This window comes from Hydractinia symbiolongicarpus, chromosome 5 (genome assembly GCF_029227915.1).
Source record: "Hydractinia symbiolongicarpus strain clone_291-10 chromosome 5, HSymV2.1, whole genome shotgun sequence".
NCBI lineage: Eukaryota > Metazoa > Cnidaria > Hydrozoa > Anthoathecata > Hydractiniidae > Hydractinia > Hydractinia symbiolongicarpus.
Genome location: NC_079879.1, coordinates 5523880 through 5551306, shown reverse-complemented (window position 1 = coordinate 5551306; position 27427 = coordinate 5523880). Strand labels below are relative to the sequence as shown.

At 32.9% G+C, this 27427-nt stretch overlaps 2 protein-coding genes across 3 annotated transcripts; one reads left to right on the top strand and one right to left on the bottom strand.

Annotated features, from left to right (window-relative positions):
* Nucleotides 1-210: 210 nt before the first annotated feature.
* On the bottom strand, nucleotides 211-15167 carry LOC130644371 (octopamine receptor-like). Of its 2 annotated transcripts, XM_057449954.1 has the most exons (4): nucleotides 15024-15167; nucleotides 6764-6869; nucleotides 6107-6645; nucleotides 211-1872 (listed from the first exon to the last, which is right to left on the bottom strand). In XM_057449954.1, exons 3-4 carry the CDS (start codon nucleotides 6422-6424, stop codon nucleotides 1024-1026), a joined length of 1167 nt encoding a protein of 388 aa, XP_057305937.1. In that variant the 5' UTR covers nucleotides 6425-6645; nucleotides 6764-6869; nucleotides 15024-15167; the 3' UTR covers nucleotides 211-1023. The 2 variants fall into 2 exon arrangements, with proteins under 2 accessions (XP_057305937.1, XP_057305936.1); XM_057449953.1 differs by having other exon boundaries at nucleotides 6107-6869.
* Nucleotides 15168-20321: 5154 nt separating this feature from the next.
* LOC130644370 (uncharacterized) lies at nucleotides 20322-22764 on the top strand. The gene is made up of 2 exons (XM_057449952.1): nucleotides 20322-22015; nucleotides 22602-22764. The coding sequence occupies exons 1-2, from the start codon at nucleotides 21780-21782 to the stop codon at nucleotides 22762-22764; spliced, it is 399 nt and encodes a 132-aa protein (XP_057305935.1). The 5' UTR covers nucleotides 20322-21779.
* Nucleotides 22765-27427: the final 4663 nt, after the last annotated feature.

Sequence of the window (27427 nt, the reverse complement as noted above, 5' to 3'; positions counted from 1 at the left end):
ACATCTCATAATAACAGTCCAAATATATCACCTCTCCGTGAAACCAATACAGCAAAAGACCTTATGCTGTTGTTAAAAAATAGAATTATCGGCTATAATAGTTCTATTGATAATGAGTACTCTATTGGGACCTTGCAGATTTCTCGACTTGCCTTTATTATTACCGCTGCTGATAAAACCTTATTCCAAAACATGAAAGAATTATACAAATTGTTTTGTTATGGCAACATGAAATATGCATATTGTTTAGTCTTTAATATAAACATATATACATGAGTTGATCAATAATATATTGTAATGGTGAATGCGTAATATAATAACTAGTCGTTGGCCCGTGGAAAAAAACACGGGTTTGCCAGCCCTTTTTATACCGCATAGCGTGCGTGTCTCGATACATGCGTTACCATTCTACGTGACAGTCACATACGGGTATATACGATTATTATAATATAGGTAACATAATAATATAATATGTAATAATAATATAACAAAGTGTAGATGTCATGTTCGACCAGAAAAACTTAAAATATATCTCTATCACCACGGTAAAACTTCAAAGTTTCAAGTGCTGGAGAAGTTACAAAAATTATGTAAAAGCACATACAATCTCCCGACAGAAGAGTTGTTTTGCTGTCTACCATCAAACTTTATTTAAGCATTTAGATTGCTCTTAATGTAATTACTTTTTTTGAGCTTTTTTATTGTTTTATATTGTTTCCAAAAGCTTTGTAAAAAAGGCTTTCCTTGCCTAACTTTTTACTAAAGATATTTTGCAGAATGATCAGCCGAAATTTAAAAGCACTAAATTAGCCCGTCTTGACGACTCAACTTTATGTACTCGTCAAAAATTACTCGCAAACTGCATTTTACACCATATATCTACATATTAAAGAGTAACAATCTTCAGGTAAAATAAAACAAAACAAAATGTATACAAAAACATATATTATTGCGCGTGTCATAAAAGTAAAAACACGGGGAGAGTTATAGCTACGAACATGAAACACATTGAAGCTTCATCCTTTATACTTCATTGACGGTCAAATGAGCTTTCGTCCCAGATAACAACTGCGTTCGAATAATATTACTATTTTTGTCATTTAACACTATTGAATTTGTCTTTTTAAGAAGTGGAGAATCAGATACAAATCTGGATGATCCTGATCTTGAGCGTGCTGGATAATGATATTCAGACATCGAATGTTCTCGAAATGAGGTGTGCTTGATAATCGAATTAAAAGCTCCACTTTCATTGGCAGAGCTGGCGTATTTATACAGTGCATTACGAAACCCCCGTCTATAGTCTTTGTTAAAGCATGCGTATATAATAGGATTTAGTGTTGAGTTAAAGTAATGCAACCATTTTGAGAAGGAAACTAAATGTGGATTAATTTTGCAATCACAAAATCCAAACACAACATTTAGAACGAAAAATGGACACCAGCACACAAAGAAGGTAAAAACGACAATACCGATCGTTTTGATAGCTTTTAAATCCTTTTTCAACGAAGCTGGTTTTGTTGCTTTTAAATGCGAACACCCTATACATTTTTGAAGCTGTTCTCTAACTGCGGCATAAATGTTGATATAACAAAACACGATTATGATAACTGGAAACAAAAATCCAAGGCAGAAGATTAACATTTCATAATTTGGTCTCTCCCAAGTCCAATACAAACCCTTTATTAACGACAATCCTAACGAGAATAGCCAGATAAAGATGATACTTGAGACGACGCGTTTTTTAGTGATCAATTTCTGATGTGTCAATGGCTTGGTGATATGTATGTAACGGTCCACACTGACTGCTGTGAGATTCAAAATGGATGCCGCTCCAAACATGATGTCGAAACAAGTCCAAGCGATTAATAGCTAAGAAAAATTTTTAGAAAAGTAATATAAACAACGAATGGCGAGTATTTGGAAATAATTTTAATAACAAAGGAATCAATTTAAAAATTGATATTTTATTAAAAATGTCTTCTGGATTTTCGCGACAGATAACAAAATATGCCAACAAAAAAGTTTTAACTATCAAAAAAATTCGAATATTGTTTTTTATCAGTTTACTTTTTTCGCTCTATATAAAAACACACTTTACATTCGAATTCATAGAAAGAACTTTTAACGTTTGTATTGACCATGCTGGCACTGTTGTTGATGTAAATAGTAGCCAATTGGTGCTGAGCGATACCTGTTTACAGGCAATGATCATTCATTCACATTGGAGAGATTTAATTAGAAAGAAGGCAGTAAGTAAAAAGTCACATAGAAATCTGTACTGAAGAAAATCTAAACATTTTCTCCAAGCAAAAAGAAAATTATTTTCTCACAAGAAAATTGTATTGTTATTATTAATATGAGTACAAGGATGAGTGGAAATTAATTTTTATTATAACTATTATATGTTTATTCATCTAAAAAATATTAATATGTATTTTAATAATATATATATTTATTTTGTTTCGCTTGTTTTAATTACTATAATTATTTGTTAGGAAATTAAAGGTTTTATCACAACCAAAAATAGCTCAAACTAAACTGCTAAACTTAACATTTTTAGCCCGCCTTTATGAAAGATCATTCGACTTTAAATACTTCATTCGGGCAAAAAGAGCCAAAAAATAAGTTTTCAACGAAAACAAATTTTTTAAAAACATATTGTTTTGGCCGAGAAGATAACAATATACAAAAGATAAGACAAAGGAAAGTTCAGTTCCTATTTCGAATGTAAAAATAAGGCCAAATTCGAATGTGCATTGTACTTTTAATAAAAACAAACAAACCAAAAAACAATAAAACCCAACAGCTTGAGTATTTCTGCCAGCAAAATATATACATGGGTACACGTTATTTAAATACAAAACTCACTTAATCTCATGAAATTCTAAGGGTAAAGGAGCCCTTTTTGTTTGCCCTCGGAGAGATCCTACAAGGTTTACTTTCGATTTGCTAAGTTAGTTGTTTACACGTAACCTAACACGGTAGTGCCATCGTGAACCCTACGCAGACTCTTTGCATCGTGAACTCTACCAAGACTTTTTGCATCGTAAACCGAAGCAATAAAAATGACTTGAAAATCTTCTTAGAGGCTAATTACCTTTTCAAAACTAGCAACTAACATTTTTCAACAAATACAGCTCCTCGTCTTTGTTTCCTTGTCAAACCTTCGATTTATCGATATTTAATATATTTTACAAACTGTAGCTTATTTTATCGCCAAAAAAAAAAAAAAATACCGAAAATTTTCCTTTGTTAAAAAAATAAAAATACGAAAATTAGAGAAGTCATCATAAGAAAGTAATTATTCGTAAACAGGTTGTCTAGACGACTTTGTTGTTCTTAAGTGCGTATAATTTCTTGCAGCATGACCTTTTGAGTGGTCCATTTATTACACGTCATTCTTCGGAATGTGCGGGGAGTTAATTGAATCTTTTTGTAAATAATTACTTTTTTATGATTTATCACTTTCTTAATAGCATTTTCCAAAAATAAATACCTTATTTTTCAGCATGTTTTTAGCGGTAAAATAGATACAGTCTGCAAAATATAATACATAACAGTAAAATCAAATATTTCGTTTTGACGAGGAAGCAAAAAAACACGAGGAGCTGTATTTTTCAAATATGCTATACTAAATGGCCTTAAAAAGGTAATTATTACCTCTAAAAGTTTATATGCAATAATTTGGTTGGTTTCAGTGCAAGAAAATAGAAAGTTAGATAGATCAAAAACGTTTAAAGGTTTTTTTACTAGAAAACATAGGTAAGTGCTTATGTGAAATAAATTAAGAAATTAAATATGCGTAAGAATTTCTTCTGATGTTGTCAGTTATATTTTGGCGTCAATATAATAGATGATTCAATGTTTTGACAGTCCATTGAGACAATATATAGCCAGCTAATGCTTTCCTAATGTCCTCGTTTTAAGCTGCTTCTACTGCCTCCGTGCCTGCGCAGACATTACAAAATTTTGTAAACGTTTGAATCTATTTATTAAATGTAGATAAATTCAGGTGGTAAAAATAGGGTTAGGAAAACGGGGCTCTGACAATCTGAATGTTTTGGTAGCTAGCCAGTAACGATTCAAAAGCTAGCTGCTAGCTCTATGGCTGGCTAGACAACCATACTTTTCTCACTGTTATCAATATGACTAGTTATAGATATAAATAAAACCACAAGCTTCTCCTACCTAATAAGTCTTGCTGATCAAACAACAACGATTTTAAACGAATATAAATCAAGTATGTGCGTGATTCACTTTTCAAAAAGGTTCTTACCGACAAAGATATGTTCTGGCTACCAAAACAAAATATTTATATCCCGTTTTTGCATTTTCATTGGTTGAAAAAGTACTAACAGAGGCTTTTATCGTTTAGACCTTGCGCATCCAAACTTCTAATAGACTAAAGGAATTGTTTATTATACGGCTTGTCAAGGTGATTTTAAAGATTCCGCTCACGCAGTGGCCGGTGGAAAATAATAATATTTGGCTGGTGATTGTAAAAGTGAAACTTATAGCAGCAGAGACATATTCCGCGAATTTAAACTAATATTTTGAAACACCAAGCCAATCAATCTATATAATATATTTTATATGTTTTATTGCACAAATCTTCCCAAACATAATTCAACAGGTATGTTTAAATTAAGGAATTCATGCGTTAACAACGGAAATTTCAAAGATTGTTTAAGAATTTACTTTTCTTGCTCTAATCAAAATTCTACGTTTTTCGCACAACATTTTTTGCCAAACTGCGGAAGTTTTCGTTTAGAAGAAAACAAAGCTTGCTCATGATAAACATATTAACTAGAAAATGATGCAAAAAACATGTTTGTAGATAAAATACCAGAGATTATTTGCCTGACAACAATTTTAACTGCTCTCTATGAATTAACGATAACACATTACCCCCGGTTTTCTAATCACGAACATCCCATTGCACGCGAAAGCGCGCGAAAACAAATGTGTAAAAACTAGCAAATTTAGCCCAGTCCTTCCCTGAGAGTTTGATTTCTTCTTAAAAAATGGAAAACTCACTTAGGTTTAAGTTAATATCAAATCACCACAGCATGAAAACTCTTTAGCTGACACTGATTTTTTAGCTGAATTTATTTTTATTTTCGCGAATATAATTTTTGCAAAAAAGCAACTTTTTAAAAATATTTTGCGAAAGATATTATCGTGAATGGAATGACGAAAATGGCTGGTCGTAAACAAAATTTAAAACCTGCTTGTCACATTTTTTGACATGTCCTATACTACGATTCATCTACGTCATATTCGTAAAATTGTAATAAATGAAGGAGAAGTCATGAATATAAATATTTACGTTATTTAAGATCTTGAATGTTAATGAAATTAATACAAAGTCATGAGTTTTTAATTATATGAATACCGACAAGTTCAAAGTGCCATATATACAATCTGTAGTATGATGACCTTTTTTAAAAAACTTGCGTCTTGAGTTTTTAAGCAAGTTTTTAACTTAAACGAGATGGTCGAATAGATTGAACAGACCGAAGTTGATTCACGCAAGACGTAGAAGCAGTCGACTAATTTTGTTTAAATGGAAACCCATTTCTTTTTTTTTCTGTGTATTTGGCAAAAAATTTTAAAACAGCGAATTTAAATAAAACAAAGCGTATAAATCTCCTTAAAATTTCTTTCAACCAATCAGAAGAAGTTCGAAGTAACGGATAAACCAATCACTAGGCTCAAGCGACAAGAATCGTGTAAGGCTTTTTTTTAGTCTTTTAGATACAGCTTATCTCAAATCAGATAGATAATATGGATTTTATAGACATAGTTAAATTAATAAGATGTGAAGTTTTTTTTGTTACGTATGAGCTGGTTTAGTCACAAATAGACCACGTGATCATTAACAATCATGAGCTGTTGGAGCAGTGCATTGTCCAACCAAGTGACACAAATCATCCAACCTGCTAACAATCATACCATACACTTGTGTCAAGGTTATAATCTTAGAAAAGTCGATATGTGTTACGTAGTTGCTACCTATATTGATATTTCATTTGATTATCACAAGAAAGAAGACGCAGTGAAGAAAATATGAAACAAGTGAATAATATAAAATAAATATTACCTTCCCTCCATGGATATTAAAATTCATATTCTTCATCACGAAAATTATCCAAACAGGCATATTGATGATTGCAACCATAATATCTGAGATGGAGAGTGACACGATGAAGTAATTTGTCAGTGTGCGCAACGGTCTGTAGGTATAGAAGGAGATGACAACCAATATGTTTCCAAACAACGTAAAGACGCTCAAAATAGTTAAACCCGTTGTCATAAGTATTTTCTCCCAGTCTTGTATCATTGGTGCAGCAGGAAGTGGTAACGAAGTTGTATTCATTGTTATTTGATCGATTTTAGCAATTTCTTGATGTTCTGACATTAATATCTTCCCATTAGCTACTGAGTCTGCGAATATATATAAGATTTCTAGGAAGATGCTTGTGGCTTGGAATTATCAAATATATTTGTTTAAATCCTGCATGTGTTGTCATGAATCTATGACATAGTCTGATCTTCCATCAAGTATTTTATCGCTGTCTTTCCACTAACTAATTCTCGCTTTTTTCTTTCTTTTGTTTAGCCAGCAAAATTGTATTACAGCTGCAATTAAAGGGGGGTTTCTATATTTTTCAAATTAATTTTTAATCAACACCAAGATAAGACCAAATATGTTTTCTTTTATTTCAACAAGAAAGCAGGATCTTCATTAATTATTTACCTTGTGAATCTTCTCCTGCTTTTTGCTCCTTCGTGTGTTTTCAACGCCCTTTTCCCGATGTAACTATACTTTAAATTCCCACGCAAATCAAGTAATTCTTTAGCACCTAAAAATAAGTGGGAAATATATTGACAGTACTTAAGGTTACTGTCTTCAATAATTATAATTATAACAAAATACCTAGCGAGAAGCGTAGTTCAACGAACGCACGAGAGAAATACGTAATAAGTAGTCACTGTGTAATTGACGTAAATTGACTTTCAGTATTTGGATGTTTAATAAAGATTAATTGAATAAAATTATGAAAATGACTGTGTATTATCTGCGGGAAACACATAAAAATTTTTCCCAGTGTTCTGTTGCTTTATTTGAAACACTTTGCTGATCGAAGATGTACCTTACCTTTTTGTAAACAACTCCTTTCCAGTTTTTTTGCCCATGAAATTTATTAATCAGGCACCGTACACTTTGAGAGGACTGGTGACAAGTGCGCTTTATACATATATTACTTATGAAGTTCTCAGATGTAATGAGTTGAAATGCAAAAAAAGATTTTACTGAGCATTGCAAACAGCAAGACGTCTAAAAGAAGTCCTGTTGTAGTTTGATGATATCCTTAAAATAATACGAAACCCGAAAATGTAAAAACATGAAAATCCTTGGGGACAAGGTTTTCGAACGTTGCAAAGTATCACATGTTGATCTGGTCTATTGAAGCATTTAATGGATCCACTAGGATGATGGCATTTGCATTTTTCCATTCAAAAGGCTTCGATAGGGAATGCATTTCTCTAATTATTCGTCTCAAAATTTCTCCTATTCCAATCGGTCGCAAGCCTAAAGATTTATTCAAAGATATCAATGGCGTCTGTCTGTGCGCGAAAGCAATGTTGTGCTACGGACACACGAAATGTTTATGCGCGAAATAATAAATGCGACATATGCGTGACTGCGAATTTCCATTAAAAACTGTCCCTTGCACAGTCTAATTTCGAGTTAAGCATGTACGAAATGTATTTAACCTAAATAGCAGATGCGATGTATTTTAAATGCTCTCCGTTTTTTATCACGTACGTCACTATTTTATTTGTTTACATTTTTATGTGTTTCCGGTACCCTACATTAAAAAAAACTTAGTTACCAGCTTTTAGTTTGTATTATATGTTAAAAAAGCAGCAAAAGTCAACAGGAGAAAAAGCTACTACAATCCACTATGCTTGCACACTTGAGTTTTAACCTGTGTTAAATGTTGGGAAATCAGAGTTTCTGTCAAAATTTTTCTCAACTAACAATTTTTGTTTTGTTTTTTCAAAGAAGGAGTTTAGTTAGAGTATTTTTAGCCTCTAAGGTGGGAAGGTTTCAACAGGCGTGTTGTGCAAGTTAATTGACAAATAATTCAAAGCTAAAAAAAAAAAACAAGTGACTCATTCTGCATCAACATTTATTTTTAAATCTTTGCTTGTTTAAAAAAGAACTTAATATAAAAATTTCAAACAGTGACATTTCCTTCTTTTATTTTACATGTTTTTAAAATCAAGGAGGTTTGAAAAGTCTCTTGTTAAAATAAAAGAAATTTTGTAGTGCGTGTTTTCACGTAGGCGTGAGTAGAAACAGACAAAACAAAATGGATGCGAGTGAAACGAAAAAACTAAAGAAGCGAAGCGAGAGATAAAAATACGTCAAGTGTGGAGGTTTCAAATTGAAAGGTTTTTTTTTTGGTTTGAATTGTAATTGAAAATCCTGTTCTCTCCCACTAAATTAATGAAATCGGCTGGATTCAGCTTATAATATTTTTAACCGAAAGAGAAATTAAAAAAATCAATCATATTCACATTTAATTTGCATTAGCTTAAAGATTTTTAGTAATGTCGATATCATCCTCGCCTCGCGTTTCACAAAGATGTCTGTTTCTCATATGCAATATACATCTTTTGAAATATGTATGTATTACATTTCATGATAAAAGTTATCAAATAAATATACGATCGCTTTTAACCCTGTTTTTAAAATTGGTTACAGTTATCAAAAAAATTTCTTTTTTAAAAGCGACTAATTTTGCCTGGTTTAAAAAGTTTGTTAACGTCACCTAGTCTAGCCCTACACTTCTTAATTTCAAGTATATCGTATAATGAATATCGTATAATATTGTTTAGTTAATAGTCCAGGAGCTCATAACAGAACTTTAGGTCCCATTTTCTACAAAAGGTTTGACCCTCTAAATAGGTTGGTAGTATCACGGACAATAAAAATCACATGGTCAGCTGACCCAATTTGGGGGCGTTTGGGTCCCAGGCCCCTAAAATTACCCTAATTCGAGACTCCTATTTGGTCCCATAATTCTCAAAGCTTAAAAGTTAGTAACGTGTGTCATTATATGAGAGAATCTGAAAGATGATAAAGCTTACCGAAAAATTGGGTCTTAAGACTGGGTCAGACCCCCCTCAAAGACCATATTTAGGACCTTAATTTGTCCCCATAAGCTACAAACTCCAAATTTTGCACAAACATTCTCTAACATAGTGTAATGTCAGTGGTCATAAAGCTGACCAAAAATTTGGGTCTCTTGGCCTAGTCAGACCAAGTCTCGCCCCAAATCCCTATTTTAAACAACTTTTAGAGGGTAAAAAAAACCAATGACTACAAAGCCCAAACTCAATATTTGTGTTCTATACTAACTATGTAATACATAAATGGTCGAGCTTACCAAAAAATGCGGTCCTATCAGCAGGTCAGACAAAGATCTGAACAGGGACTCAAATTAGAATTTTGTCGCATTCTGCTGGCCTTTAAATCTTGAGACACGTCTTCCTGTTTTGTCATCCCCAAATTTTCAAACACGTATGACACAATACTTGTTCGAATAGAATGACTTTGTGCCCATCGTTGACGAGCAGAAATAGAATTTGTTAAAGCTGATATACCTTTTCGCTGACATGCAGCATCTGCATTTATCGTTTGCTCTAATGTCAAGTCGATTGGTAATCTTGAGAATGACTTTTGGGTTCTTCGCAGCGAAAATAATCCCCTTTGAAATTCAGTGTAAACCTCGGGATGAGAGTCCTTTAGTTTGAGAAGATTATCATGATAACGGACAATCCAACGAGCGTAATTTGGATGGTTCATGCTAAAGAAATAGTTTGCGACTTTAGGCAAGCAGCACACATACAGATCAAAGTTTCCATCCCTCAAGCTTCTACTAAAATCATGGTAAAGTCGAATCATCTCGACGTACCCCATCCAATATTGTGCTGTTGCACCATGATTTCCTTTCTCTGTATCTTGCCTGAATTGACTGTATTCACGCAAGACATTGTTGACTTCTTTGGATACTTCATGTCCTTCATGCAAGTTCAAGGGTTCTTGGGATTTTATGAACTTGATTTCTTCTTGGATATCTTCTTTTAATTGAATTTCCTCTCTTTCTTGAAGAAAATATTGAAAATGAAGAATCTCCATTGCAAGTGCAAGTATTTGGTGACATCTTTTACTTCTCTTGTAACACTTTCCCAGTAAAAATGACTTGAGAGAACCTTTTTCAATCACACCAGCTTCATTTAGGATATGCGGACCACCAGATTCAGCGATGTACTTGCCAAATGCGCTAAACATGGCCATCTCTACATGGAATGCACCTAGAGCGACAAATATATTGTCAAACTTTGGAGATTCTTCTGCTTGAAGTTGCATAGCCACTTTGGCAATCGCAAGATCATATGTTACTGAAATGTTTTTTTTACCACATTCATTCGCAATCACCTGTGCACGCCTCAATGTTTCTGCTACTACAGCTATAGAAGTTGGAGACTGATTAATTTGTGGCAGGTACCAAACTTTTTGCAGATTGTTGGTATTTTGAAAAATTATAGAATTCCAGCCAACCCACATTGGTGTAGTGTCGGGTGAAAAATAAAAATCCATCATCCACAAGGTATCGTACATGCGTGCTTTGATATATGAAAGGGGTTCTGACGCCCTTCTCTGGTCATCTAGTGGAAGCATTATTCTTGTTAACATCTTAGGTTTTTTTCTGTACGGCTCTATGTCTAATCCTACAGCCAGAAATGATCTACGTTTTTTCTTTCCAGATAGCTGAGAATTGCCAAGGGTAGAATCGTCATCTTCTTCCAATGATTTGTCATTATTTTGTGACACAACTTGGTACGCTATCCCAACAGTATCATGCAAGGTATCCTTTCCACTTAAAGTTTCAACAAATCTGTCAAAGTTGTCGAATGCAACGCCTGTTCCAAGACTTGACATTAGTTTCATACCATGTGGTGTGGCATTCCCGGCCTTTGTTGATGTAAAAGTTAATTCTGTTTCTAGTTCTTCGATAATGCTATAGCTAACAGAGTGTCCAAGTCTATTTAACATTTCGATCACTTTTTTGCTTCCTGTAATGCTTTTCACTGCCAGTCCAAGCTGCAAATGTTTTGCAGGTTTTTTTTTTCCTGATGTTGCAGCAAATATGACATCGTCAGCAATACTTTTTATGCGCCTCTGCTTCTGATTTGACTTTACTATGCGTTGGTCAGGACCACCAATAAGGTAACTGAAAAATTCAATTAATTCATTTGGTGCCTCAACTTCACCTTTTTTTATATCTGCAAATGTCACTTCATCGGGTATAGGGCATTTTTCAATTTCCATTATGGCAGACCTTAATGCAAACGCTACATCTCTAATCTTCGCTTTCAATTTTGTCTTCATCGAGTACTCTTTCCTGAAAGCTTCTTCTTCGGAAATGGTGCTGCAGAATATCAAGTTTCCACGTCTTGTTTTCCCCTTCATGATTTGTATACTTTCTTTGTAATGCTTTAATAATTTTTGCTCAAGTTTTGCTGAAGACGATTCAATATCTTCGAATGCTTCATTCCCGATTTCTGCTAGTAACATGTGATATTGATTTTTTAGCTCGCTGAGTAAGATAACATCTTTTTCTTTTAGGATGTGATCATCAATATAAGCACAAACACCTTCAAAAGCCTTGCAGTGAATCCCTCTCGCAGTATGCCAGGATGTTTCAAGTTTTTGTCTTTCCATCCCTTTTTCATTCCTCTCTTGTATTGCCAATGGTGTTTTTTCGGCCTTGCTTTGATAACTGACCCTGCACATTCCATGGTAGTATATTTCTTTGCTTACAAAATCTTCATTTCCGATTCGCACTAACATAGGCTTATCTTCCAACCAACGTGCATACTTTTTTATATTTTCCTCTTACCATCGCTTTCATTGATCTTATTGAATATTTCTTTGTTCGAAAATTCTACGAAATGAGAAATTCAATCAATGAAGTAAAAATTGACAAAATATATGTTTAAAAAATTCAGTTCAACAACAGACTATTAAAACTTTTTTTGACTTATCATCCGAAACTGACTACAACATGCAGTAACTAAAAACTTGATATAATTACATATATCTTTACCTGTCATATCTTCTATCTATCACATTTTATCTAAAGTTTCTAATTTTCTATATTTGATAGTCTAATATGCAAATATCCCGGTAATTTGTTCACGTTTTTACTTCACTTGCTTCAAAATAACTGCTTCTCTTAACTTTTTTCTTTCACTGTCTGGTTTGTTATGTCGGTTTCCTGTTGTATTTGGACGAAAACGTTCTATTCTATTTAAAAAAATTCTAAAAATAAGTTAAGGCCCTGAACACATTGGAAATAAGACAAATGTTTTTCTATTGCTTCTCCTCCGCATTAAAAATAGAGATATGGGGCGAGACTTGGTCTGACTAGGCCAAGAGACCCAAATTTTTGGTCAGCTTTATGACCACTGACATTACACTATGTTAGAGAATGTTTGTGCAAAATTTGGAGTTTGTAGCTTATGGGGACAAATTAAGGTCCTAAATATGGTCTTTGAGGGGGGTCTGACCCAGTCTTAAGACCCAATTTTTCGGTAAGCTTTATCATCTTTCAGATTCTCTCATATAATGACACACGTTACTAACTTTTAAGCTTTGAGAATTATGGGACCAAATAGGAGTCTCGAATTAGGGTAATTTTAGGGGCCTGGGACCCAAACGCCCCCAAATTGGGTCAGCTGACCATGTGATTTTTATTGTCCGTGATACTACCAACCTATTTAGAGGGTCAAACCTTTTGTAGAAAATGGGACCTAAAGTTCTGTTATGAGCTCCTGGACTATAAAGAAAAAACGCACTGCCAAAATGTTTGAAATCTGATATAAAATGTTTTGATGTAGAATGTGTATGCCACAAAATTTAACAAAATGGTAGCCAATAATCGCTGACAAAAACACTTGAAATTTGACTCTTATATTTCCATTAGCGACACAATAATCCAAAAATTGTTTTGCTATAAAAAGTTCTTTCTTCATATAAAAAATTGTTATCTTATATAACATATAGCGTAGTTACACAGGGATTACATTTGTCAACTTATTGACTGATTTATTTCATTTGTAAATTTTTTTCATGTTTAACATCAATAACGGCATGTTTGACAATCAAAATGTCAACAAACGATAGAAGAAATATTGAAGAGAGTAAACATATCTTACGCAAGGACTTTTTTGTTGTTATGGCTTAATTTCTCGTTTTTACAAAATTGCAACAACAATGATTACTACCTTCAAAAATTATTCTTAACCTTGGAAACTTTCGAGAGAAAATGTTAATCTTCGATTCACGCGTGGTGTTTTGAAGTAATTCGTATCGTAATTTTAGGATAGGTCAGCAGTTGAAAATCGACGATAACAAAACGGAACAAATTAAAGCTTCTAACGAAGTTTTTTCCTACGAAAATGAAGGAAATGAAAGCTCTGTTCACCAAATAAAATAGCAATATTTTCTATTACTATCTTATTAAAGCATTTTGAGCTTCATAAATTTGAAGCAAATATAAGGAGCTGTAAGTTTGATTAGAAGTATAAAGTTCTATATAAATGGTGATATGCTAATTTTTTACCAATTAATCAACCAATGATATTACCAACAAATGTAAGCTTAGAGAGTCAATAAAACTGTTCAAATAAAAAAAAGTTGAAAGAAAAATCGACAGGGATGAAAAAATTAGCAACCAAACAAAACTGTTTTTTTATCAAATAAAACTAAGCGATTTATCTTTAATTTCACAAAAGTGCCAATAAATACAAGTGAAATTTGCCCTCCTCATCCCTATCTAGTACATTAGCAATGACGATATGAAAAAAAAATTTGAATTAAATGTTTTGTCTTTTTTTATTATTCTTAGTTCGACGGAACTAGCCAAATCGAAGAATAAATATAAACATGAGAAATTTGTGAATGATTTTCAAAGAATTTTTTTTTTAACTATTCGTTTTGACTACAAAATATTCAAAATTGCATTTGAGTAACCGCCCCGCTCCGAAAGAACTTATACTTAAATTAAATGCGATCAGCTCTTACCGTAAATTTTTAATATGACAAAAGGCCACTATTTTTTGCATCTCATTTTTATGCCTCGTTTTGAAAGGGAGGTTTATGGAAAAGCATTGACAATTGCAGCAGGTAATTATTAAAAATTAACGAAGTTTGTTATTCCTAATGCACGAATCTTACAAACGACGGCTCATCAAAAAAATTAAATTCTTGGAGAGCATATTGACAACTTTTTGAAAAAAATAAGTATTAATAAACAAGTAAATATTTAAAAGGAAGAAGAAAATAAAATTTCTTCTAAGAAAGATCAAACAGAAATATTTAGCCTAAATGAATTTCAAAGAAATTGTGAACAAATAATGCTTTACGCAGGCGCCAATATTGGTCCAACGCTATTCACTTTTAAGGTAGAGTGAAACAAAAAATCTTTTGTAAAGACTGATGGTAAAAGTGAATTTTCATAACATTTCATTAGCTAAACTTTACTCTTTCAACGATAGATGAAAAGAACAAAGTTTGAAAGGTAATCCAAAAATTAAACCGAAATGATAAAAATCTGATAGAAATTGTCTTTAATTTAAAAAAAAATTATTTTGCTTCGCAGAAAATATTTTTTTTTTACGTTTCAACGATAAAGTCGGACCTGCGCATGCTCGTAGCGAAAGACTTGTGAAAATTCGTTTACTTACCAACAGTTTGGTTATCATTTTGTGTTAAATAATAGCTTTAACATACTAAAATCAGGGTTTTATTATACTCAAATACATACATAACTTTTCCAAATAACGAAATACACATGTAGGTGCTTGGTTATTTCTTTTTAACGCAAAATCTAAAAAGGGGAAGAGAAAAAGAAGAAGAACAACAAAAGAATACTCACTTTTCGGAAAAAGGAAAAATATTTCCTTACTCGATAACGTCTTTCTTTCGAATGTTACTGCAAGGTATGGTAAGAACTCGATTACTAGTGTTTACAATTAATGATCAAGACAAGAATGTATGTTATTCAACACAGGGATGTACAAACATCTTGTTATTGACATTATCAGTCCTCAGTAAACATTTCAGAATGTTATCTGTCATATTAATTATTATTGATTAAGTTGGTTCAGATAAAAAATTTATATATTAAATAAGGGAGAATAAAAAATGTGCTTGAATCTGCACGAGGTCAAATGTAAATTTAAAATTTGAATTCTTTGTCTCTTAATTTTGCATCTGCTTTTAATTATTTATGCATTTACTTTTTTAATATTTGTTTTTAACTTGTCAGTGACATTTCTTCTTCAACTTATCAAACATAAACATGGCTTAGACTCGTCGCCAGACTTCTTAATCGCATTAAAACTTAATTATGACGTATTTGTGTCTAATATCTTAAAAATTTCTACTAAATATAGATTTTTTAATTCAAAGTTTCACGTACTAATTATAAAAAATTCACGTCAGCAATCAATTTTGGCAGGAGAGGTGCAATACTGCGCCAAAAAGCGGGAATTTGTAATGTGACATCATCCTTATAACAATAATGTCTTTCATGTCTTTGCAATTTGGAATTAATTGTATGAAATAAATGGGTACCTCCACCAATAATTTCACGTCAGTCTGGACAACGGAAGTTTCTTTCCATTCACAAATACTCCACTCACAATGTTTTGTGATATAAATTTAATTAAAAATAAATTATTTGGTCAGCGTTAAAGTCTCGTTACAACTTTTGTTAAAATCAGAATGAACAACACTGTCGAGATATGTAATTTTGCAGTCATATTTTAAAGTCTCCATTTTAATTAAATCGGAGAGATTCAAAAAGTGCCCGCCCTTGTGCCCACCCTATCAATAGATTATCAACCTGGAAATTAAAAAAAGCACCGGTTATGTTGCATTTCTATTATATAAAACTGGTCTCCGAACATTTTGAACAGATCGTTGACACTGGGAAAAAATCTAGAAATCAAGCATCACTTTTATACTTTTAATGATTTAAAATTACTAGTTTAGCCTTTGCTATTATGGTATACTCCATATGATGCATGGTGTATACATCACTTGATGCATAGTGTATAGTGATTAAGTAACAGGAAGTTTTACGTCCTTGGGGATTCTATCCTAACGGTTGGCTCTTCCTCTCCTCCAACTGTAACTATCTTACATTACCGCCAGAGATACGTATAGCATTGCTCTAACGTGCTTGCCTGCAACACAAGCCGGTTAGCGGTCAGTAGATAGCACCAAATGGGCTGACAACACTGCATTTAAGGTGCGTCGGAGTGGGGAAACCTTATGATTACAAGTCGAATGCGCTACCACTACACCATCTCCGCTTTATTACTCAATAATATGCGTGGTGTATACTTCATATGATGCGCGGTGTATACTTCATATGATGCGTGGTGTATCATTCATATGATGCGTGGTGTATACTTCATATGATGCGTGGTGCATAATTCATATGATGCGTGGTGTATACTTCATATGATGCGTGGTGCATAATTCATATGATGCGTGGTGTATACTTCATATGATGCGTGGTGTATACTCCATATGATGCATGGTGTATACTTCTTACGATGCGTGGTGTATACTTCATATGATGCGGGGTATATACTTCATATGATGCGTGATATATAATTTATATGATGCGAGATGTATACTTCATATGATGCTTGGTATATACTTCATATGATGCGTGGTGTATACATCATATGAAGTGTCATATAAATTGTTATAAAGATTGTGAAGAAAAAAGTAATTTTTTAGTTCTACACTATATATTTTAAAGTTCTTATCAAAAATATAAAAGTAATAAAAATTCTAAATCTTTAGAAATGAACAATATTTTTGGCTCGTTAAAAGTTACATAAATTTAGTCAGCAAAGGGTATATTTGTCATTTCAGAGGATGAATTTCCTCGGATGCATCAAAACCAACCATGTTTAGTTCCCAATGTTGCTAAAATATGACCGCCCACCCTTTTATTTCTTTATAGTGATGATGACCCTAATAAGAATTGGTTTTGTATTTTAAAATACCAAAAACGTATGCAATAAAAACTATTTTTAATTTTTGTTTTTTTCATTTATTCTTATAACGCATACATTTTTTTAATAACGTCCTTATTGTTCGTTTTCTTCATTTGCACATACTACAAGTAATAAAATAAAAAGTGGCGAAATTTGTCCACGAATAATCCCCAACGAAAAAGTATTCGCTCGAAAACTTTACTCCCTTAGGTAGAAAATCGGCTTCGTCAGAGACAATTTGATCGTTTCGTCAAGACAATTTGATCGTTTTAATGTGCTGTTTTAAAGTAAGCCAACTGAGATGGAGAGCTCTTGACCTTATTCGGTCCTGTGGGGAGGGGGGGCTGACAATAGCTAAAAACAAAAATAAATAAAATGAAATGAATAAAATAAAATAAAACAAAATAAAAATAGGGTTTGAAGAAGTCTCTAGAACGTGATCAACTTTTTGTTATGAAGCAACATTATTTTAACATTAAAATCGAATTTTTGCACACAGTGTTTTGGCTGTGTTATCATGTTCTGAATCCGTAAACACACACCCCACATTACCTGCACCACCTTTGAATAAGTTCCGATATGGTTGTTTACCTGATTTAAGTGCTATTTTCGTGAAAAAATACATTCTGTCGGACATATATCGTATTTGCTTTTTGGTGTGTTAATATTTTGAGTCTCAATAGCATGACTTTTTTTTTACAGTTTTATAAGAAAAAATTATTATCAATTATTCACAGTACCTTCAGAAGATCTCTCATGGGGCACCTGCATAGAAATTCATAGCAAATATTTTTCTTCGATCTATCGCAAGTTTCAGTCGTAGAAGACAAAACCAACAGTTTAAATTTTAATTTTTAATATTTTTTTAGCATTTGATGCTAACTTTTGAAGACTTTTATAGACGACGCAAACATAATCGTAATATATCTGCTTATCCTTAACTAAATTTATCTGTTCAGATAGACTCCCCGCAGCTCTCCAATCCTTCAACCAAAATTAAAAGTTGTAGCCTGGTTACTTGTGTTAAATTAACTCGATCATCACGAAACTTATTTCAATAACGCATCTTCCAAATCATACACTAAATTGTTAACCCTATTGTGTATAGGGGCGTGGTTAATTGGGGGATGGTTAGGGTCGTGGGTTACAAAATAATTAACACTAAAAAGGTCTTTTATAAACATAGTTGTTTGCGTCCGCAGTTCGTTTGTAGATTTTTGTCTTTTTAAAAGTGATTTTATACTTTGTAGCGCATTTTAGACAATCAAAAGGGTTGCTTAACAGGCCCCCAACCATGGTGCGGTTTCCTTAGTTAATTAATACGAAAAAGAGCTCCATTTGTAATCTGGTCCCTCCAACTGCCAGAGTTCATTCAGATTCAACATAAAAAAGCTAACAAGAAGATGTCTTACCACCTAGGTGACACACCAATTTTCCAATGTTCAATATATTTTTGTTTGTTGAATTTAGCAATTCTTATTATTATTATCTTTCTTTATAAATTATTATACTTAAAAAAAATCCCAAAAATAGTTTCAATTTACAATATTTGCCTAATCCTATTACACCAAAGACTGTAAAAAAGTTTTATTTTGCAAAATGTTAATTTTATCTCAGATTAGATTTACAGTGATAATTTGATTGGGATGTTTTAATGTACTCCTTTTTATTTTACTTTGTTTGTTTTTGTTTTTATGCTTTGATTCTTTTACTTTTTTGTTTTACTGCTAAATTTCTTTCTTGTTGATTTTAATAGTTTAATTTTTATTTATGTATACATTTTTAATTCTAAAATTTTAAATTTAACTTTGTTAACAATTCCAGCACTTTCTTTCACTAGAAATTTAGAAAAACTGAAAAATTAGATGTTATTAAGTTCATTTTAAACAAATCTTGATTTTTACACAAGGTAAAATTGCCAACAGAAAGAATTGACAGAAGAACTTGCATTAAAGAACCAGCAGCAGAATTCTTAAAAAACAAATAGCACTTTATTTAAAGGACATTGGTCACGTCTCTTGTACATTCTCTAGCTAATATAGCAAACACCAAGACCCCCGCTTTGGTCGATGACGGTGATCGACGCGGATTGTAGATAAAAAATTTGTTTAAGGTAAAAATCTGGTTGACTTGATAACATAGCCACGATTAGCGTAATATTGATTATTATTGTCGGTGATTCTTGCCTTGCCCAACTAGGCTATATTTAATAAGAACCAAGAAATGCTAACTACCATCTCAGATGCTTTTACAGGTTCAGTTTGACATTGTAAAAATTGTTTTTTGAGCTGAAGTCGTAGACGAAAGATACATTCTCTATGATTTTGATATTGGTCGTGATCCATTCGTGGCAGCCAGTGTTTTTTTTAAGTTGTTATTTGGATAACTCTTTGTTTTACCTTCCAATACCATGGTAAGCTGGTAATAACACTGGGGAAATCCAGGCAATAAACTTTTTTTAGTTTCCATGGTCCTTATCGGTGACAAATTCGTCAGTAAAACTAGCGAATTTTTTAGTAGTGGCGAAAATTTTACCTGACGAAATTAATGATTAAAATTAATGCGATAAAAAAGTAGAAAATCTTACTTCAATTAAAGTAATACGATTTTTGAACTAAGAAATAATACGACTCAAGTTAACAAGGATAAAAAACAACCCTGGGCCTTCTTTATCTTCCGTTCGACAGGGCTGTCTTCATGTTACGTTCGAAAATAAACAAGTAACCGATGCGGTTTTTAAAATCACGCCATGAATACAACTTTCATGGAAACGAAATTGTGAGAGATTTAATGCGAGGCTGTAGCTCTAGGGAAAATTACCAAAATTTGATTATGATAGAAGATTAAATTTTACTTCTGGCCTAGTTTGAAGAAAAGATTGCATCCATAGTGACAAAAAAATCAAAGATTTTGATATTTTCATCCTGATTTTCAGCGCGTTCTATTTGTTCACCATGTCAAATTTTTTCAAAAACAGAAACAAGCTCTAGTCAGTAAGTCTTATTCAAAAAACCTGGGTATATGCTACAAAAAAAGTGCTTTGTATAAACGAGGCATATTTAAAAGCGAGGATAAGAAACTGACCTTACGTTCATCGCTGTCCTTTGCGGTGTGTTTTAATAATCTTAAAAGCACTGAAAACGAGGTCATAATATTTAAAAAAAAAAAAAAATTCTCTTTATTTTAAAAAAAGATTACTTTGTAAATAAATGAATGAATGATAAGTTTCAAGGTAACAATAGAATTACGCAATATGCCTGCTGAAAACTTAAATTTAATACAATGAAATGTTTCGTGATTTTTTTTATAATAAAAGGTAATAGTAAAGATAGAAATCTTTTATTTTAAGATAAAATTTATCAATCAAAATGAGAACAAAAGAGGAAGATGGTTAAGATTGATTTTGCTCTCTTAAAAATCTGACAGTGATAGACCTGTAAAACGACAACAACAACAACAACAAAAACAACAATAACAACAACAACAATTTTCATTTTAACTAAAGTTTACCTATTTACCACCTACTGTTTCTGCTACACAAGAAGAAAAAACAGGACTCAAAAGGTAAAATAACACCACACAAGGTTATGCGTGCAATTTTAAAGTCACGAGTCTGGAGAACCAATATACAGGATCAAAAATCTAATTACAAAGTCTTCTGTTACTTTATAATATCATATCTGAGACCTTAAAGTAAAAATTATGATCTTTTTAAAATAAATGATGCACATTTAAAGTGCAAAATATAAAACGAGATAGCTCTGGGCTTCACGCCATCATTGACATTGAATTATATTAAGACCTTGTGAAAGAAATACTGTCTACTCCCATACACACAGATGTATTTACAGGGCTTTCTATATGCTACTTTGGGTTTTATCGCGTTTAAACAAGACGTGTGACTTTTTTATTCATTTATTATCTAGCTGATAATGATCTCGAAATGTGATAGTGTTGTGCTGTCTTAAAACAAAACAAAACAAACATACAGCTGCCAGAATAACACGTCTCTGGCGCCATACTGAAATTAATATTTCAAGGCCTGCGTTTGTTTTCCATTCTTGGGCTCCATATTCACAGCTCCTCTGGCTAATTTTGATATGGCAGGGGCGGATCCAAACCCCGTCAAGTGGGTCAAAGGACGCGGTTTAAAAATAACAAGTATAGTTTATCTAATTTTCAAATATTTGGTACTAACCAGTAATATTTGGGGCGTGTAATAATGTATTCATTTGAGCGCTCATCAATATAAAAATTAATAATATTGCCGCCGCTGCTGCTGCCGTGTGTATGGTCGCGCGGTGGTGGCGGTGGCGCGCGTGATGGCATCAGCTTCATTTTCGTTGCGAAGACAGGGCACAAAGATGGCTAGACCTAATCTTTAATGGTGGATAGAAAAATATAGACTTTGTTCTGCAGGTTTTTGACGGAGCAATGAGGTTATTCTTAACTCTTATTGGTCTAGAGTGCCGGGTTTGCAGGAGAAGAACACCGGCAGGATTTGATTGGTCATTACTGAAGTTTTCTTAAGTTGTGATTGGCTAAAAATCAATACCCTGCAAAAGCCAAAATGCTCACGCTAGTCTTCATCTTCATAAACATCATTGCTCAACATGGCGTTTAGTTCAGTGAGAGAAGATGTTTTGAAATTATTTCAAGACGAAGATTTGCAGAAATTGATTGAAATATTTAATATTTATTCTGAGAAATGGATAAATTCAAATAAAAATGTGTTTTTAAACACAGAACAGCTTTATGCTGTACTTTCTTGTGGAGAAATTGGTGTGAATGAAGATGCTTTGAAATATCTTCCTGCATCAGTTTCTTCCAAGAATTGTGTTGCATTGAGGTAAGATTTTATTTTCTGTAATTTCCATTTCTGATTATTGCTGACCATTTGTTACCATAGTAATTAAGTGTACATCACTATATCATCACCATGAACTACTTATGGCTAGATAGATAGATGCGCATATTTTACATGGCTAGCCTCACAAATATCGAGGGATATACCCTGTCTATTATTTCCAGGAGGGGCCATGGCTTAGATGGAGAGTCCTAGAGTATTTAATGCTCATTTTGAGCGACGCAGACCCAATTAGGGCCCGCGCTCTACTAGACAACTCCCGGCAACATCCAACGGCCCACACAGTGTGCCATCTTCCCAATTTCCCTCACATGGCTTGGGTTAACCCGGGGCTATGGTAACATTCACTCGCCCATGTTGAATCGCCGTCAAGAGGAATCGAACCCCGGTCTCCCGCACAGAGTACGAGAGCTATAACCACTAATCTACGGCGCCATATAATAAGCTAGCTGTGGAATTAATAATGGTTTTGATTCTTCTCAAAATGTTAAAACTTAGTGTCTTTGCTCTGAGGAGTGAATTCTCTTTAATTTCTCTAAGAAATATTTATTTATTTTTCACTGTTTAGGTCCGAATCATCTGGAAATTGCTTGTTTAGCTCCATATCCTTATGTCTGGTAGGTGATAATAGTTTGACGCAACAGTTAAGGCTACTTGCTTGCATTGAACTTTTTGTCAATTCTGAGTATTATAGTTCTCATCTCTCTTTGTTTTGTCATTGTCTTCTATAATTCGCAGAAATATTATGTGTTATTATCCTGATTGTGGTCCTCTCAAATACAAAGAAATATTCAATAAAAAGGTTTTTCCACGTGTGCCAAAGGTTGATGAAACTTGCTTCCATATTTTGTTTTGTTATGAAGGTTATCTCATTTCAGATCTTACTTTTAAACATACTCACTATGTGCCACTCTTATTTACTTCTAAGGAATTAATTTATAAGCCTCTATTTAAGAAGAAATGTATGTCTACCAATGTTTCTGGATTCTTTCAAAAGAAAATTGATTTTAAACCCGTCACCAAGAATAAGCTTATTGTACCAAAGGTATCTCTTCCTCAGCAATTGCCTACATCAAGTCAGGATCCCCAAGCAATAATAAAAGGTACTAATAATACACCTTCAAGCAACATTTCAAATCCTTCTACTTCTTCTGTATCTAATGTTTTTAGTAATCTTTTACAAAATAGTACTAGCCATGAACCTAATTTTTTTCCAAACAATAATAAATCAGTCATAACATCAAAAATAGTTGATTCCCTTCCACAAAATTTTGATGTAACTGATGTTTTATTTGATATATTGCAGGGACTATGGGGTTACTCAGTTGTCATTTTATCCTGCATTCATTTTAATTTATATAAAACCATTTCATTCCAATATTCATTATCATTTAATTGACAACTGTCAAGAAATAGTAGAACATAGTTGCAGTTGTCAAGTTATCCTGTATTTTTTAAATATAAATATGCCAATGACAGCTAAATTTTTCTCTATTTTTTCCTCATCATTGTATCTTGTTATCTTAATTCTTTACTTCTTTTTTATTTGGCTGTCCATGTCTGGATGACATTTTTTGTTATCCTAGGCATGCTGATGAGCTCTGATATTGAGCGAAACGGCCTATTAACATCTATAAATTATATGAGATAATCTTGTTTCTTTAGTTCATAGGCTTCATATATAACAATAGAAACTCAGCAAGAAAGACAAGCAACCAAACAACATTGTTGAAAAGATGACACGGTAACGATTTTCGTTTTATGCTGTATGAATGACAAATAGCCTTTTTATTTTCCAAATAATTTAGATGCGGGAATGTTGTTTTCAGACAATCTAGGATCCTCCAATGTTTAAAAATTTTCTGGGCCCTCAGGCCCAACCATGGTGGGCCTTCGCGTGTCACTAATATAAGTACATTTTATGACGGGGTACATCAGAAATCCTAGATCCGCCCCTGTATGGATTTTTCTCATTTACCGGCTGAGCGTGTGTTTGCAAATATAGAAAGAATTTTGAACAGGATCTAATATAAAACTTAGAAATGAATTTTGTATGTTTAAAGTTTATAACATTAGATGCAGGAACTCTTTCTTGCTTAACGACGTCATATTTGAAATGGCAAAACAATACAAACATCGCCATTTTTCTGCAGTCAGAACGCTGCAAAAGTTTAATTTGGGTGTAGGTAAAGTAAAAATGCTCAAACTTTGTCCGGAATGTCCGCATTCTGAAAAAATCTGACCCGGAAAGGTAAAAAAAATCATTGAATTTAGGCATGCTGACGTCAACAATATTTTTAAAATCCATACCTTGGGAGAGTGTTAATAAATTAAAGTCGGTGAATTTTCCATCTAAAAAGGACAATAAGGAGTGTTAATAATAGTTAAGAGTTAGGGTGTTTTTTTATTCAGATTGTGTTATCAGACCTCATTCAAACACAATGCATTTAATTAATTCGATTAATTGTTAGAAATTTTAGAAGTTTTTTCTTCTACTTTCTTCCTTATTATGTTTTTAAAGTTTTTTTTTATTTTCAGAAGAATTGGGAAATTGGGAAGTAAAGAAAATTGACATGCGTATTTTTGAACTAATGTATAGGCCCATAAATGTGAGATTTTGATGACGTCGGCAATGATTGTTAATAGAAACAAAAAAATCGGTTAGAATTCAATAACCCGCTTTACTATTGCGTAGAACTTGAAGCACTGATCTCTTAAGTGGAGCATGTTGATTTATAAGCTGCTTTGATCCCTCAAAACTCAACATAGTATAAGAAAAAAACATGTCAAGTATTGTTTTAGAGACCAATAAATTATATCAAGATGCTTTTCAACAATAGCTACTTTTCAACTGTCCAGTATAAATGTACCACCTAACGAGTTTATACTTAGATGGGGTATCATAACTTTGGTTGATTGTTCAAACTTGAGTTGCTTTATTGGATTCACTACTGATGGAGTAATGCTAGCATCAAGCTCATTGAGGTCGCCAATATGCAAATAATATCAATATTTTTTGAGAAATTTACAGAATTTTCTACTTAATATCTTTTTTGTGAGACTTTTACATCTATTCAGATGTTTACTGTCATCAATATTGTCACCTCGGATATAACATATATTTTGTTCAATACAAAAGTTTTTGGAGATGGTAATTCACAACTTTAACTTCGTAATTATAATTGATCAGCTCTTGGCACTATTGCTGAAATAGAAACTTTAATGTCATTTAGCGCTGTGTTAGCTAAGTCTATTATAAAAGAAGCAACATTTTTATTGATTGGATTCGGTTTTAAATTGTTTGTTGCCAATATAAAGAATGATGTGGTCTAGCTTCAGTTTTAATGATGGTTTATTGTACTCTGACATGCATTGGATTTTTGCACCAGAAAAAGATTTGACATATATTTGCTGGTTGTTGTCCATATTATTACAAATTTTTGATAATGCTGTCACTCATTATATACGGTATTAGTGTGCTGACTCTGAAAGACACTATTCTTTAAGTTGTTCCTTTAGAATTTTATTATCTTCTATTTCTCAGTTCATTTCTCTTTCTTTTTTGCAAATCCCATATTCGTCGATTGAAAGTTAAATTATTATCGTACTTACATTTATTTACTTCTACAAGAACTTTGGATCTCATCTGATCAATTTTTCCATCTAAACTATCATTGGCTGGATTTTTTATAATCTTGCAACCACTGTTCTAATATTCCATATTTCTGTTTTTTTATCATTCTGATATTTGACGAATCATGTTCATGGGATATGACTTTCCTTTTTTGCCTTGCACCATAGTCTCACCCACGCTGATTTGAAACATAACCCTAGACCGTGTGTAAGGAAATTGTCGTTGGTTGATTACGTGGATACCTACACAAATGAAGGCAATCTTCTAATGAACGGGTGCGTTGGTACAATGGACCCGTTCGTTTTTATTAGCGCCACTTTGAAAAAACTATCAAAAATTACCAATTAAAGGGAAGAGGGGGGATTATTCGGTATTCTAGGCAAATAGGAATTGCGGAGAGACAACTCCGCCGCATATGTTGAACCATGTTTTATTCAGGCCTGTAAAATTACGTTGTGTGGATATGAATATGGCAGGTTTGATTTAGAAGGATATATCCGTATTCTGTAGAAAATGATAGCTGAATCATTACATCAAATTGCGATTCCTGGGATATGTACCAATGTCGAAAATGTGATGGCGAAATATGTACGACGTGCTAACACGTGGATTCTTTTACGAACTAACGACTAGTATGTATATTGTTTTGTTTGGTTGTATCACCCAATGTTTGTTTTTATCCCCCCATGTTTGGTTGTATCATTCCATGTTGGTACGCAATTTGGGTACCTTAAAATCTCTATGACACTCATCTTTTTTTATGTTAGATATAAGTTAAAGCAGTTAACCTCTTATACTTTCAGTTATATTCATAAAAATTTATATTTGACATAAAAAGTAAGAAAATAATTGTGTGCGAAATGAATCTTGATGGAATGTTAAACTTTTCTATCCTACTACTATCTTGGTCAGAATATGTTGAGATAAGCCAGCTAATTTCAAAATACGCCACCACAAGTAATTGCGTAAGCTATTTCTATATTAAATTCACACATTACAAACTTGTAAATGTTCGGATTGTCAATGTTCGGATTGTCAATGTTCGGATTGTCAATGTTCGGATTGTCAATGTTCGGATTGTCAATGTTCGGATTGTCAATGTTTGGATTGTCAATGTTCGGATTATTTATTTGGTTATTTGGTAAAGTCCTAATTTCTTAATTTTTGCTGACGTCAGCATGGCCATTCTTTAAGAGATTCGAATTGTTCGTGGGCGTGCTAGAGAATATGACTATAAAATTTTTAGCGCTGTTTTTCTGGCCTACATGTGCGCACATTTTTATCCCAAAGTGTAGGTTAAACAATTAACACGAAAAAAGGGAATTCTGTTTATTACTATCATATTTCTTTCGTAATTGAATTTAAATTGATATTTTGCGCATAAAGTTGAAAACAAAAGAATTCACAAAAATTTGAGGAAAGTTAGAACTTTTCATAAAAGACAAATAAAATACTGTATCACATTTTTTGTGGCTTGCCGGCGGTCGTTTTCGATATATATTTCCTTGCTTCACTATTCTTATAGTATAACATTTAAACATTTCTTATGAAATCAACCTCATTCCCAGGGCGTTTTGTCTCTCATCGGCGCTGCGCTTATTGATAGGTCTGACGTTCGTATTTGTCTAGCCGTGCGATATGCAAAAAGAGACAACAAGTCCTGGGATCGAGGTTGTTATGAAATATATTGAAATTACCAGTTTGTGTTGCATTAATTTTCTTTTTCAATCCCGATTTTAATCTCGTCGTCATCAGAGATA